We start from the raw sequence: 15,421 nt of genomic DNA on the forward strand, positions 1-15,421 counted from the left end.
TCCCTACAACATCATAGCTATCCATGGCCAGTTTCTGCTAAACCCAGAGGCTCTCAGAAATGGACACAGAGTAAACCCATGTGAGTGCAGCTTGCCAGCGTGCTGGCAGTGGTCCTTCAGCTCTTCACTACTGGCATTATACAGTCACTCTTGTGGCAAGACACTGCTGCTCTCTAGGGCTTTGGATGATCAGATTTAAATAATCATTCCTACCTTTCAGTGCTTCGTTAATGTAGCTCCGATAGTAATGGCTTCGCCAAGTGTCGTTGAGGTCTGAGGCTCCCCTCTCTGAGATCCCATTTTCAGTCACATAAACGGGAGGGTTGTTGTACTCTTCCTTTATCCATCTCAGCAGCTTTCTGAAGCCAAAGGGTGTCACCTTTAGCCAGAAGGAACCAGAGTTCAGCCAGCTGCGGTCGGTTACTGATGCTACACCCCTGCGGAGGAGGACACTGTTCAAGGGACCAGTCCCAAGTACCTGCTGCTGTGCCTGCCACCTCTCACCCAAAAACACTTCTCATACTTGGCTTTACAATCTTATTCTGCTTAAATCAACTATGGCTGAGGATGTGATGTCAGCTCCAAATCTTTGTACTTTGACACCATTTCAACATACAATGCAGTGCTTGAGCACACCAAATTGTCATTCACACCTACATACAGGAATGCAAGACTGAGCCCAGGGCAAAGGGCTCTACAGGGCAAAGCCCCGGGGGCTGGGATGCAGCAGCAAAGGGAAGTTATAATTTCATATATTCTCTGTGGAAATGTTTCAGAAAACAGCCAATAATCACCCCCATGTGTGTTCCCACCATTACCTTAATTCTCATCAGAAAAACTAGTGAGCTCCTATTGTTTACCTTTTGAAGCTGAGGAAAGAAACTGGCATCTAAATAAAAAAATCTTGACTTACATATAATTAACCAGGAAGTGATTTAGCTATTTAGGCTTTGAAGCTTTATTTATCCAATGTGGTGAGGGAACTTAAAACTGTTTAACAGCAAATGGAGCAGTATCTAATAATCCAGGATAATCTCTGAGTTCAGACTGCAGACTGGAGACAGCAAATATAATAAACACTGTTTACAGCTGATCCCAAACCACTGGGAGACTCACAAGCACAGGTACCTTCCTGCAATAGATCCTCTAACTTTCTTTGTTCTGTTTTAAACTTCCATGTTTATCATTAGGCCTGTAAAAAAAAGGGCTGTTGCTGGACTTCAGTGAAAATAACAGCACCAGGGATACTGTTTGGGGATATTTTCCCTAGTATTGGTTAATAACAGCTTAAAATACCTGTCTCACGACTTGATTTGCTATCAGTTCACATTGCTCAGTGGCCCAGGCTCCAGGTGTGCAGATTTTACTTGACTGATATTTTACATTCACCTCTTACCTGTCAGAGTCATACGACAGAACACCAGCAGGATAGTTTACGTTGTACGTTAAAACTGTAGTATAATGATTTAGACCAAAGTAGTCATAGGTGCCTTTAATTCTTTGCTTTTCGCTTTCAGTAAATTCTGGAAGTCTGCAAGAGAAAACAGAGAAAAGCACAAACCCCTCAAAATGCAAGTCTTCCCAAGATTTTTCCCTTCTTTTTCTACCCCTCCCCAATTCTGTTGTATAAACTAAGCTTTTGCTGGAACATGCAATTCATGCTACCTGCTCTAATGTCCTCCAAGAGAGGAACTGACCTTTCACTGACCAGAAAAGAGACATCTGATGGCTAGAGGTCCTGCTCATGGTCAGACAAGAAGTTTGGCCACCATCCTGCTTTATAAGACAGGAAACACGTTTGCCCAGTCAGGAATGTGTGGGGAGGAACCAGTGACAATCATTTTGGTTGTCATGTGCTCACCACACGCCTATGGAGACCCAGAGCTGCAGTGTCCATGAGTGACCTGTCTCAGGCCACCATCCTGCAAGAACCTGACTAGCTCTGACAGAGGGAAGCATGAAACAGTGCCAATATAAACTTCTGAGGTTTCTCCCCAAGATCCACGCTTTGAACAAACTCCATGTGTAATGCTGGTATCCCTGGTACCAGCACCACAAGCACAAGGGGAGGTACCATGATCCTTCTGGAGGAACACAGGAAAACCCACAAGAAACTGGGAACTAGGCTCTGTGTGTGGACTCTACCATTTAATCCCAAAGTGCTTGGTTCCCTTCAAAAGGGAGGCCTCCTCAGAGAAGAACATCCCCTGTTGGTGTCTGCAGCCCTACACAGTCTACACAGAGTAAGGAACGGAGTCAGGGACATCCAGGACACCCTGGAACGGGGAGTGGGGAGCGAGGTTTCAGCTCTTTAAGCCAGAAGTGGTGCCCAGTGACAGGACAAGGGGCAACGGGCACAAACTGGAACACAGGAAGTTCCAGCTGAAGATGAGGAAAAACTTTTTCACTGTGAGGGTGCCAGAGCCCTGAGACAGGCTGCCCAGAGAGGGTGTGGAGTCTCCTTCTCTGGAGATGTTCAAACCCACCTGGATGCCTTTCTATGCAACCTACTCTGGGTGAACCTGCTGTGGCAGGAGGGTTGGACTAGATGATCTCCTGAGGTCCCTTCCAACCCCCACCAAGCTGTGATTCTGTGAAGGGGGAAAATTCTCCTGGGAATTAGGTCCCTAGGCAACCCCTGCTGAAAATGTGGCCAGTGCTCCTGGCAATTTGGTGACGTTTGAGAGTCTGCAGACTGAGGACAGGACTTCTTCCCCAGACTGAGATGCTTCAGCACGTTATCTCACAAAGCAACACACACGACTTTTTGCTCTCATATTAATGGCAGCAACTGCCAGAGAAGAAATAATGAGATCACTGAAGTTTAGCACTGCTATCAGAAAAGCAGGTTCAGCACAGCAAGTAAAACAAAAGCAGCTCTGGGCCTGGGCTCTTACCGGGACTGGCTCAGACCCTGGGCCAGACTGCGTTCCCGAATCCTCCTTTTCATCACTTCATTGTAATCACCATTTTTGAAAATGGGATGAGCAAACCAACCTAAAAGAAACTAAGCCAGAAAATAAGGGAGAAAAATAAATTATGTATCAAAACAAGGGATTGAACCATTTCTCCTTCCTGTGCTGCTTTATAGGTAATACGTGAATTTATAAAGAACATGCACATGGAGATACCCCGGGATGCCCATATATTGATGGTAAATTTAACAAGCTTTTGTCACTGCAACCATATTTTGTCTCATTACTGTTGCATAGGTGATCAGCCACCAGAAGAGGGTGATACATTTCCTTGCAGTGATGCCTGTGCCTCATCCTTTCCTTTCAGTGAGATGCTGACGTGGGTTCTGGGCATCTCCAGCACCTAGAGAAGGGAGTTCCACCAGGAACAAACCCAGGAGCAGCAGGGAGAGCTGTGACCGGCTGTGTCTCTGTACCTGCAAGTATCGTCTGGCAGCATCAATGTCCTCCTGGTTGTGTGGGTTCCTAGGTTCTGCCCACTCAGAGTTGATGGTGATAGAGATTAATCCTCCTTGTTTTGCCCGGTAGGTCTCGTTGTAGAGGTGCCAGGCTTCTGCGTGGGCCTTTATTAAGTTGTGCCCCACCACGTAGGGTGCTCGCCCTGGCCGAATGGAGATGCCTGCAGAGACAGTGACAGTGACAGTGACAGCACAGGCAGTGGAGCAGCAGTTCCCAGCTTGCTCATGGGCTGCTTCCCAGGTTAGCACAACACCCAGGACACCCAGAACTGCCCAGTAGTAAATGAACAAACCTGCAGCACCTGGTGCCCTCAGGCCCAGCCCTGGGCTGCAATCACTGCTTTGGCAGAGACAGCTGAAGGTGCAGCTGCAGTGGGCAGGACCCCACATCGCCCCTTCCTCCCGCTGCAGTGGGACACTGCTGGCTAAGCTCTCTGCCCCTCCAGAGCTGCCAGCCCCAGCAAGAGCCTGCTGCTGCCAGGATGGAGAGCAGACAGCTGTGTGTCCAGCCCAGCTCCCATCCCTCCCCTTCCTTTGCTTCTACCCTACAGCTGAGCTTGGTCCTCCTCCAGCCCTAACCCTTCCCCACAGTCCCTGGAGCTGGTCTGGAAATGGGGTCTGCTCCAGACAGCAAGTGTAATCCTGGGGGTTGCAGAGAAGGGGTGGATGAGAGGAAGGGAAGAAGAAGGATGTGTCTCGTAGGAGACAGGCAAAGTGAAAGAAGGACCTGATCACCACACCACAGTAGTCCAAACCCCATTTATTCCCGCCACTTCCTTTTCCTTGCTCTACCTTTGCAAGCCTCTAGCATCTACTCTGCTGCAGTGTAGAACAGTTGTGTCTGTGAAGGTTCTGAGGTTATGCCCAATAGTCTTACCTGGAGCAGCTGTGCCAACACCATAGCCCAGATATGCAGTGTTGTAGGGTTCGTTGAGGGTTATCCAAAACTTCACTTTATCTCCCAGCCTCTGGAAAAGGAGCTCAGCATATTCCTTAAACCTCTGAACTATGGTAGCATTCTCCCACCCACCAACGTTCTGCAGCGCCTGTGGGAGGTCCCAGTGATAGAGAGTTACCTGTGGGGAAAGAACAGCAAAAGCAAGGACTCAACCAGTCACTCTGACTTTCAGAACTAAAGACAGTAACCCAGCCTCATTTATGGACATAAATAAAAATACTCCTGGATTGCCCCCTGTATAGTGTACACACACATGTATACAGTGTTTGGTGCAGACATGTGCACTCCCTATGTGTACCAGCATGGTTTGAGGAGGACAGGGGACAGCCAGGAGTGGGGAAGCAACAGGGAGAAGCAGAAAAAAGCTACATGTGTCCAAGTGTATGGGGACCAGGTCAGATTCCCTCAACTCTGCTGAAAGAGCAGCTGGATGCAATGGTGAGGTCACTGTCCATCATATGTGACAAACCATGCTGATCATGGAGCTTCCTGACTCCAGGGAAAAGAATAATGTTACACCCATCTCCAAGAAAGGGAAGAAGGAGGATCCTGGGAACTACAGGTTGGTTGGCCTCACCTCAGTCTCTGGAAAGATCACTGTGTAGGTCCTTAATGGAATCCACTTCCAAGCACATGAGGGACGAGAAGGTAATTGGAAACACCCAACAATAAGGTTACTACTTTCTGAGTAGCAATTTCTAACATATCACTACATTCCCAAGTCATTTGCTTATGCAAAAACCATGTTTCATAGAATCATAGAACGATTTGGGTTGGAAGGGACCTTAAAGATCATCTAGTTCCAACCCCCTGCCATCAGCAGGGACACCTTCCACTAGACCAGGTTGCTCAAAGCCTCATCCAGCCTGGCCTTAAACACTTCCAGGGAGGAGCATCCACAACTTCCTTGGGCAACCTGTTCCAGTGTCTGACCACCCTCACAGTTTCCATGCAGAACACAATGAAAAACAATTTCTCTGTGAGGGAGGGCATGGATGCAAACACACAGATGTGCTCTGAGCATCAGACTTGGGTTCTGCTATTTTTTAGTTACCTGAAAGTTAATGTTTTTAGTTACCTGAGGCATAATGTTAGCTGCCAAGAGAGCATCGATAAGCCTTTCATAGTAGTTCAGTCCCATTTCATTGATGTATCTGGTGGTCCCATCTGGCAGAACGCGGGACCAGGAGATTGAAAAGCGATAGTGAGACACCTTGAGCCTTTTCAGCATTTCCACATCCTCCTCAATCTTGTGGTAGCTGTCACAAGCTACATCTCCAGTGTCATCATTGCTGATTTTCAAGGGAGTGTGAGAAAATTGGTCCCAAATGCTGAGTCCTTTCCCATCTGCTCGCCATCCTCCCTCAATCTGTAATTGAAGACAGGGGGGAGATTGTTAGTAAACCTCAAAGTCAGGTCCTGGCCTAGCAAAGAATTCAGCCTGTTAGTCTTTGTGGCACCACACAATATTTTGATTTATCAGCTTAAGACTAGAAATAGCAACGTTTTTGCTGTACCAAAGTAGTAAGGCCTCAAGGCCAGGCATCTTATCAAAGTACAATGTCACAGAACTGGCATTGTTTCAGTTCACCTGCTGCTCCATTTTGGCTGGCTCTTGTAAAGCCCATGGTGCTGTCTCAATTCCTGTGGTATAATCATGCCCTTAAAGATCTCCAAGTTCCTCCTTCTTACAGCAGTTGCTACACTAACCCTCAACTAAGGCAAAACCTAATGTTACAAAAGCTGTAGGTGTCTCATCCAAAAAGAATTAACCGTCTGCAGATACTTTAAGAATCCATCTCAGTTTCCTAACCTGATAGGCTGCAGTTGCTACACTCCACCAAAAGTTCTTTGGAAACTCCCCATATAAAAATTCATCTTCTTTTGGCAAAGGGATCCCATTACTGCGGATGATCTCTGCATAGTACACAGCAGAGCGCTTTGGGGTTCTCGGCCTGTTGGGATTGTCAAAATCAACCTGGTGCAATCCAAATCTTGGATCATAACCATTCAACCATTCAAAGTCATCCATAAAAGACCAAGCGTTGTATCCTCTCAGATTTACACCATCCAATGCGTAAGCTGAAAGACCAGGAACAAATGGAAGAGCATCAGTGGTACCATCACACGTTACATGAACCACAAGTAATTCACATGCAAGCACGTACGTGCTTCTAGCTTCATAAAAGCTGGCACTGGTCAAGTGAGATCATTAAGAGACTCTTCATAGTTAGAGGATGCAAAGTACAAATGGCAAAGCAAAGGAGATCAGGAAAAGAAACACTGTGTTTATATGGTGTTCAGAATATTTTAAGACTGATATAAATCACTTTGAAAAACAACTCTTCAGAGGAATAAAGTAACCAGAAATCTAGAGAGGAAACATACACCACCAGCAGAACAAAAGCAAACACTGGTACCTTTTAAAGCTTCGTCAATGTATGTTTTGTAGTAAAATATCCTGGTGTTGTCATCAACATCCGATTTGGTCTTTATCCCCACCCCATTCTCAATGATGTATATGGGGGGATTTCCATATTCTTCTTTGATCCAGTTCAGCAGCCTCCTCAGCCCCCAGGCCACAGCCCGATGGTCAGTAATAGCTGAGGAAGGCCAGGAGCTGTCAACCTTCGTTGAAACTTCCCGGTCATACTCATAAGAGAAGGGCCTCAGCCGGGTTGTTGCATGGGTTACAATTTTGGAGGTGTAGGTGTTGAAGCAGAAAACATCCGCTGTGCCCCTGATATATTCGCGCTCCTCCGCTGTGAAAACTGGCAGGCGAGAGGATGGCAGGTTCTGGAGCTCACTCCTGTTCCCAACTTTCCACTTCATGACCTCAGGGTAATCCCCATTTTTGAAAACTGGGTGTGTAAACCACCCCACCAAAAACTGCAGGTACCTGTCTGCAGCTTCAATGTCCCTAGGATCACTTGGTGTCTTGGGCTCAACCCAGTCAATGTTGGGACACAGAGCAATGACCCCTCCCTGACTCGCTCTGTATTTGTCATCATACGTGTGGTAGACCCTGGCGTGAGCTTTCAGTAAGATGTGGGCAACTCTGTAGGGAGCACTGCCAGGGTCATTGACGTTGGGTGGAAATGACCCCAGGCCATAGCCAACCCAAGCAATGACTTGGGGTTCATTGAACGTAATCCAGAACTTCACCCTGTCCCCGAAGGTCTGGAAACAGAAGTCTGCAAAGCTGTCAAACAGGTCGATCAGCGCGCTGCTCTCCCAGCCACCAACGTCCTGGAGAGCTTGTGGCAGGTCCCAGTGGTAGAGAGTGACGATGGGAGTGATGTTGTTTGCAAGCAGTCCATCAATGAGACGGTTATAGTAGTCAACCCCATGGCTGTTTATTGAGTTGTTCCTCCCGCTGGGAAAAATTCGAGACCAGGACAGGGAGAAACGATAGTTCTTTACACCTAAAGCTCTCAGCAGGTAAATATCTTCCTCCACCTTGTTGTAGCTATCACAAGCTATATCTCCATTATCATCATTTTTTATATTCCCTGGGACATGGGTGAAGTTATCCCAAATGCTGGGTCCTTTGCCATCAGCATCCCAACCTCCCTCTATCTGGTAGGCAGAAGAAGACACACCCCATGTGAAGTCCTCTGGGAACTTCCCATAAAAGTACGTGTCCCTTTCAAAGTCTGTTTGAGATGAAAACTTCTGCCAGACAACCTTTGCCTTGGAGGGAACTTCTGATGCTGGTAAATTTGGCAGCTTTGATGGCACAGGGAGGTCAAACACCACTGGTGTAGAAAATCTGTCCAAGACTTTGGATGGGAAACCATTTTTTTCAATAACACTGGAGTAGAAATAAGCAGACGCCTTGGGAGTCCTTGGTCTGTTGCTATCTTCAAAATTCACATGATGAAGCCCAAATTTTAGGCTGTACCCCACTGGGCCTTCAAAGCCATCAACCAGGGATCGAGCAATATATGACCGAACATCAACTGTGTCCAGTTTTACCGCTGTCACAGAAACAGCACAAGACACTGTTATTCATCTGAACATTTTCTGAACACAGAACAGCACAACATAAGCTCCACAATGAGGGTAACAGTGGGATAAGCCAAACACCTACAAATGGTCTTTTGGCAAAAATAAAACCCCAAACAGTTAGAGTATCTGGCAAGAAAAGCAGTCAGGACTGTCATAGGAGCTGGTCAAATGCTTAGTGATAAAAATGGACGAGAAAAGAAATGTTAGTCAAGAGATATTTGAGTGCAGGACACTTGTGCCACTGGTCTTCCTTTCCCTGTGTTCTTGTTTTCAAGCACAATTCATCAATTTAGGTATATGATGCACTTTTACATTTAACATTCTAGTTAAACTGAAACATTATGTGTATTTAGTGCTTGCCTATCTTCCCTGAGCACAGAAGAGTTTCTTTTAGCAGAACAGTGTATCCAATACCAGCAGAGGCAAGGCCAGCATCCTTCCTCATGTTACCTACAAAAAACCACTAAATCTCCCTCATTCCAGAAAAGTTCACTTCCCACATGCAGCCCATCTTCTTTAATTCTGCTGAGGCACAACAGCAACGCTGAACTGTGTTTTCTGTAGCTCTTTTAACACTTCTATCAGTATGTTGAGAACTAGGGCAAGAAGATCAAGTGCTGTACACTGATCACCAACCTATTTAACACAGCATATTTAATAAAGTTTTCCCAACAGAATTGATTTGTGTATCTCAAGAGAGTAGCAGTCAAATCTCTATTTGAAATCTCAAACTGCTATACCTGTCCAGAACTTCAGTCACTAATATTATTTTTACGTCAACTGCTACACAGTTTGCAAAGGTACAAACATACCTTGAACCTTGCTTAAAATTATTGAGATACAAATACCTCCCTAAAAATTCTAAGCTGAAATGGTACAGAATGCTGCCACTTAGAGCTGCTTAATCAGTACAGACAGTTCAATCCTGATTTATGAGATCTCTACAGGCAAGAGCCTGCCTGCAGGCAAATCATCTTCAGGAGAGCTGAAGGATATAAACACTGTTCTCACAGAGGGACTGATGTTAGGGTCCAGGCTACATTAATCTGTATATATGAAAAACCTATTCCCATATCTAAACGGAATGGAGAGTTCTGTATCTGGACACCAGATAGGCTGAGGTATATGAGGTCACGCTATATACACAATAGGCAGCTGACTCCTATCACTAGATAAGTGGTGAAGTTTTTAAGTTAACCATCATAGAATGGTTTGGGTTGGAAGGGACCTTAAAGCTCATCCAGTTCCACCCCCCCTGCCATCAGCAGGGACACCTTCCACTAGACCAGGTTGCTCAAAGCCTCATGGAAGGAACTGAATAACTAGTTGATATTATTAAAAAATTAATAATAATTTCTCCATACCTTTTAGAGCCTCATTGATGTACCGGCGGAAATAATCTACTCGCTGAGTGTCATTAATAAGATCCCCAGTGTCTTCTGTCGGCACACCATTTCCTGCTATGTAAATTGGGATCTTTGTCCCTGTATATTCCTGGGACACAAACTTCAGCAGCCTTCTTAATCCCCAAGGGACCACATGGATCCAAGAAGAGGCAGCCTGTGGCCAAGAAGGATCTACATGCAAGGAGAAGTTCCCAATGCTCTCGTAGCCTGGCGTGCAGGTCCCATTAGTCACAGCACTGACCAGGCGGGAAGTGTAATGAGAAAGACCAAAAAAATCTGCAGTTCCTTTCATCCAGGACTTCTCCTCTTCTGTAAACAGAGGCAGCTGTGCAACTGTTGTGGAGCACTGCTGGTTTACTTCCTGGATCTGAGCCTTCAGGATATCGGGGTAATCACCATTAACAAATATAGGGTGAGCAAACCAGCCAAGCATGAACTGCAGGTACCTCTCAGATGCCCTCACGTCCTCAGAGTTGGTTGGAGTCTTGGGTTCAGCCCAATCTGAGTTCAGCACCAGCCCCAACTTTCCCTGTTGCTGAGAACGGTATTTGTCATTATACAGGTGCCAGACCTTGGCATGAGCCTTGAGAATTGTGTGAGCCACCTGGGGACAGAAAGCAGAGGAATATGTGTCACACTGCTTTGCACAAGAACTCTTAAGCACTGAGAATATGGTCATGTGAGAATGTCATCTCCATCCAAAAGAAGAAAACTTGGCAAAACAAATAATCCTAGCCAGAGAGTGCAGTAGGTGCTGGAATAAGCAGAAGGATCTGGCCATCCATCAACACCAGTTTTCAGAATAGAAAAATAAAACAAAACCAACTAGCATCCATTACCTAACCTATTTTTTGCAAATATCATAAATCCAATAAGCAAACAGTTGTCCAGAGGCCACATTAGGGCTTGAACATAGTAAAAATACAGAACCATCAGAGGAAAACAACACAACAATGGCAGATGCAGGTTCCTACTTATTCTTGTGTCCCTACCTTGTAAGATGCTACTCCTGGGTCAGTGATTCCTGGAGGATGCTCCCCGGTGCCATAGCCAGCGTAGCTGATAACCCAAGGCTCATGGAAAGTAATCCAGAACTTGACCCGATCCCCAAAAGTGGAAAAACAGAAGTCTGCGTAGTTTACAAAGGCATCTATGATGCTGTCATTCTGCCAGCCCCCAAGAACCTGAAGAGTCTGTGGGAGGTCCCAGTGGAACAGAGTCACCATGGGCTCAATGTTAGAGTCTAGCAATTGGTTAATTAATTGGTTGTAATAATCAACACTCTTGGTGTTGATGGTCTCGTTGGTACCAGCAGGGAAAATTCTGGGCCAGGATACAGAAAATTTGTACAGTTGGGGATGAAGACCCCTTAGCAGGTAAATGTCATAGCTGGTTTTATAGTAGCTGTCACATGCCACGTCTGCTGTTTGGTTCCTGTAGACATGACCTGCATGCCCAAACTCATCCCAGATGCTCTCTCCTTTCCCATCCTCTGCCCAAGCTCCTTCAATGTTAAAGGCACCTGTGGATGTGCCCCAGAGGAAACCACTTGGGAAAACATCTTGCAGAAAAGAATCCCTCTCCAATTCAGACTGTTTAGCAAACATTTCCCAAACAGTTTGATAAGACGAGCGAGGGGCAAAAACAGAGTCTGAGTTCTCCTGAAGAGTCTCTGTTTTGCTGGAAATAAAATAAAAGGAAGTTAAAATCTCCAAAGTGGATGCCAGTGCCACAGAACTTGTAAACATGGAAGATAAAAGAATCGTTTGCTTCGCATTCAGCTCACATAAGCCACTCAAGGTATAGTTCCTTTGTCATCTGATCAGAGCAGCTCAGGTGCTGTACATCTAATGCATTTCTTTGCAGGTAGGTTTTCATAATTCATTATAGTTAGGTCAAAGGTGCAAACAAAATCCTTGCAGTGTGTAGCAATTTTGCATGCTACAACTGCTCTCATGAGTTTCCATGGGATAAGCTAAAACTAATCAGTCTTGCTCCTGTAATCCTTAGCATCTCCCTGCACAATGACATCTCCCACATTTCTGTAGGCCCAGTTGGCTTCTCCCCTAGGAAAGCCTCTATTGTACTTATTTATTTAACTATTTTGCTCTTGAAAAGAACAGAAGGCTTGGAAAATATACTAGCTACTGTTGGCTTGAAGGTGCAGTTTGGGTAACCAAGGATGAGAGAGTGGAACAGTCTGCAATGGCAAGAGACTGGGCTGAGCAGAAAGGCAATCCTTTCCATCCTTTCGGCAACTAACAGAGACTTTGCCACTAAAAATGGCTTGTGTCTGCCTGCACGTAGGTTTCTAGAGGACACCATTTTATTATAGTATCTGATTTAAGGGACAAAAACTGTACCTTAAAACATGAGATGATGAGAAGTCCAAGAACTCATTAACATCATATCCAATCGTACGTGTCTCTTCTTTATTAATAGCTGAAAACAAACACATGGAAAGTGCTGGACTTACTCACAACTTAGATGCCATGGACTGCATGACACTACCTCTACATAGAGTTACACCTTTAGAAACAAGGTGCTTTTCATAACTAATAGCTATTTTTCTCAGATCAAATATGCCGGGGTTTATTAGAAATTTAAATTTCATATTAAAAATTATTATAGAATCATTTAGGTTGGAAAAGACCTTTAAGGTCATCTAGTTCAACTGTAAACGTAACACTGCCAAGTCCACCTCCAAACCATGTCCCTAAGCACCACATCTATATGTCTTCTAAATATCTCCAGGGATGGTGACTCCATCGCTTCCCTGGCCAGCCTGTTCCAACGCTTGATAACACTTTGGGTGAAGAATTTTTTGCTAATATCCAATCTAAACTTCCCTTGGTGCAAATTAAGGCTGATTAATATGATGACAATCTTTGGGGAAGATTTCCTCCCTCTCCTCCCTCAACACTCACCACTCACCCTTAATTTTCCAAGGCAGCTATGAAAAAAATCATAAAGTTATTTCATCGAGTAGCAGCAGTCTGGGCTGGACAATTTTGAATTTCCTCTATAATTTGCCATGCAGAGCTTAGCTAAAAAAACTCTCCTCCTTCTTGAAATATGTTACTCACCTGTGACAATGTCAGCTACTGGTGTGAAAGGATTCTCTTCCATGGAACCACAATCAAGGAACTTTAAACTAAAAATCAAGATCTCTGTGCCCTTCCAGATATTCTGCAAAACCAGAAGTCAGAGACTTGTATGAAAAGAAGAACGAGCTAGCTAGTAAAACCACGCTCTTGGCATTTCTTGGTTTGACACAGAATAGAAAATACCTAGAAGACTGAGAATTGGTGATAAAGTTCTTCAAAGTTAAATTCCTAAATCAACAGAATGAGTATTAAATACCTCCCACTATTTTTCTCTGATCCAAAAAAAGCCCAATGCAAATCGAAGCATAAACCCCAGAAACCTTCAGTGTTGAACCTGTCATTGAAAAGACACAAGGAGCTGTGTCCTTTTTTGAATGCTTGCTTGGTAAGAATCTGTTCCCATAAGTGATTCCCACTCCAGACTTTTAGAGTAACTGCAGCATGCTGGGACTCTGAGGAGAATGACTCACGTGCGTATCTCCTTATTCTGCTGCTCCTCAGTTGCTGGATGACTCTCATTTTAGGGATTTTAAGAAAGCAGTTCACTACCAGAGGTTTAATATCAGGTACAAGCCTACAGCATCACTGACATTGTTGCTGCCATGTGATCTAATCGTTTCACGAGCGCATCGTAATTAACATTTCTAGCACTGCCTCTGCTGATGAGGAGTTGTACAGTTTGGTAGTCCAGCTGCAGAACCCATGCTAGAATAAAACAGTGTCCTTTAGTGTATAGGTATTAGCCTAACAGCTTATCAAACACTTAGGATGTGTGAGAGAAGGTTTTTCAGTCCTGGACAAAAGTATTAATGCCATTCCAGTTGTTAATGCATCAATAATGAGCACTGACCAAGATGACCTTTTCCAGCACTTTCGAACACCTGTTTTTAAGTCAGAATAACAACAGAGAAGTAAGTGAGCACCATGCAGCTGTTTCCTAGTGTAGCTGTTGTCTGAGCTCTTGTAGCAAATCAAAACTGTTTAGATATGCATCAAGAAACATGAAATTCCCCTTCTATTTATGGCCTGTTGTCTGCTGCTATAATTTTAACACTGTGCATAAAGTTACCTGGAAGTCATTCAATTTCTTGTAGAAATCTGTTTCATTTCCACAACAGTACTGAAGGCTGAGAGACAGAAAGTCTACTGAATCCTGGAAACAAGAAAAGGAAAAGAATCATCCTGGACTAACGTGTATTTTTTGCAGGTATTACATTAAAAATATATAAAATTGTGGAACATTTGATAAAGATCCATTGCTGGAGTAAGAAGCTACACAGCTATATGGGAGCCCTGGACAATATAACGCGTACAAACTGGATACTGTATGGGAAGATGCATTTTGTATCTCTCCTAAACAAAGTAAAATTTAAACAGCTAAATGAAATTCTAGGAAAATTTTATGAATTTAATGTTAAGGATTTACAGTTGATTTTTCAATTGGTAAGATTGTCTATGATTAATAAAACAGATAAACCTTGGTAACTATGTGGTTCAGGTAGGCCTTATCGATAATCCTTTGGGGAAAGTCCACTTCAGAAATCTTTAATCATTCCAAACTACAAGCATTATCCCACTAGAAGTCATTAAGTTTGAGGGAATAGATCATATTCTTTTATTAAACCAGCTGATGAAGTTGGAAAACTGATAAGCTTTCAGTTTATTTTTTCAGTCCAAGGTTTTCTTCTAGTTTAGTCAGCTCATCTAACACAACATCCTTCCCCTCCCTACAAACCACACCTCGCTTATATCCTTGAAACATTGAGCCTGCAACATGGCTTACCCTGTCACTCTTTTGAAGGATCCTCAATACAAGCAAAAAACCTGCATTGTCATCTGTTCACTGCAACCTACATCAACATCCTCTCAGTGAAGACAACGACTAACAGAGAGTTTGGTCTTTACAGAAAGGATGTCGTTGTCTTTGTAGAGATTATGTTCTCCTCATGTTGTGCCATCCCTGTGCAATTGAAAGATCAGTTTTAGCACAGCTCAGTCTGTGTTTTAACATGATAAGTAGATCTTTTAAATAGCAGTTACTTAAAGTATCTATTTCTCTGGTGGTGCATTAAGTAGACTTGCAAAGAAAATTACAGTGGGCACACTTTTTGCAGACTTCTTGTCATTGAAGCATGGATATTGCTAAAATTGCCAATTATAAGAGGGAAATATGTCTCCATATATCTTAATGCATGTTTCCTAGCCAAGAAAGGATGCTGAAGTCATTTTTAAAATCACAGAATCACAGAATGTCAGGGATTGGAAGGGACCTCGAAAGATCATCCAGTCCAACCCCCCTGCCAGAGCAGGAACCTGAATGAGATCACACGGGAAGGCGTCCAGGCGGGTCTTGAATGTCTCCAGAGAAGGAGATCAGTGAGCTTCACACGATCAGACTAATCAAGTAAGCAAAATTTACCAAACTTGTCAAGTGGTCAACTTGTTAAAATTTTCTTTAACTAGCAATAAGTCACTTGATAAGCTATAATTAAAAAAATAAATATAA

General features: G+C 44.1%; 1 protein-coding gene across 1 annotated transcript in view; it reads right to left on the bottom strand.

The window, feature by feature from the left end:
* The window catches only part of LCT (lactase), a gene marked incomplete at its 5' end in the record, with an annotated part of 15,939 nt that extends 1,871 nt beyond the window's left edge, over positions 1 to 14,068 (bottom strand). The window contains 13 exons of the mRNA XM_029087472.1: positions 214 to 437; positions 1,397 to 1,531; positions 2,898 to 3,007; positions 3,392 to 3,594; positions 4,311 to 4,509; positions 5,470 to 5,760; positions 6,205 to 6,473; positions 6,812 to 8,371; positions 9,767 to 10,412; positions 10,801 to 11,488; positions 12,172 to 12,250; positions 12,895 to 12,997; positions 13,985 to 14,068. Coding sequence (XP_028943305.1) covers positions 214 to 437; positions 1,397 to 1,531; positions 2,898 to 3,007; positions 3,392 to 3,594; positions 4,311 to 4,509; positions 5,470 to 5,760; positions 6,205 to 6,473; positions 6,812 to 8,371; positions 9,767 to 10,412; positions 10,801 to 11,488; positions 12,172 to 12,250; positions 12,895 to 12,997; positions 13,985 to 14,068 — 4,591 coding nt within the window. The remainder of the gene's footprint in view (positions 1 to 213; positions 438 to 1,396; positions 1,532 to 2,897; positions 3,008 to 3,391; positions 3,595 to 4,310; positions 4,510 to 5,469; positions 5,761 to 6,204; positions 6,474 to 6,811; positions 8,372 to 9,766; positions 10,413 to 10,800; positions 11,489 to 12,171; positions 12,251 to 12,894; positions 12,998 to 13,984) is intronic.
* Positions 14,069 to 15,421: the final 1,353 nt, after the last annotated feature.

This window comes from Antrostomus carolinensis, unplaced genomic scaffold (genome assembly GCF_000700745.2).
Source record: "Antrostomus carolinensis isolate BGI_N321 unplaced genomic scaffold, ASM70074v2 scaffold33721, whole genome shotgun sequence".
Lineage (NCBI taxonomy): Eukaryota > Metazoa > Chordata > Aves > Caprimulgiformes > Caprimulgidae > Antrostomus > Antrostomus carolinensis.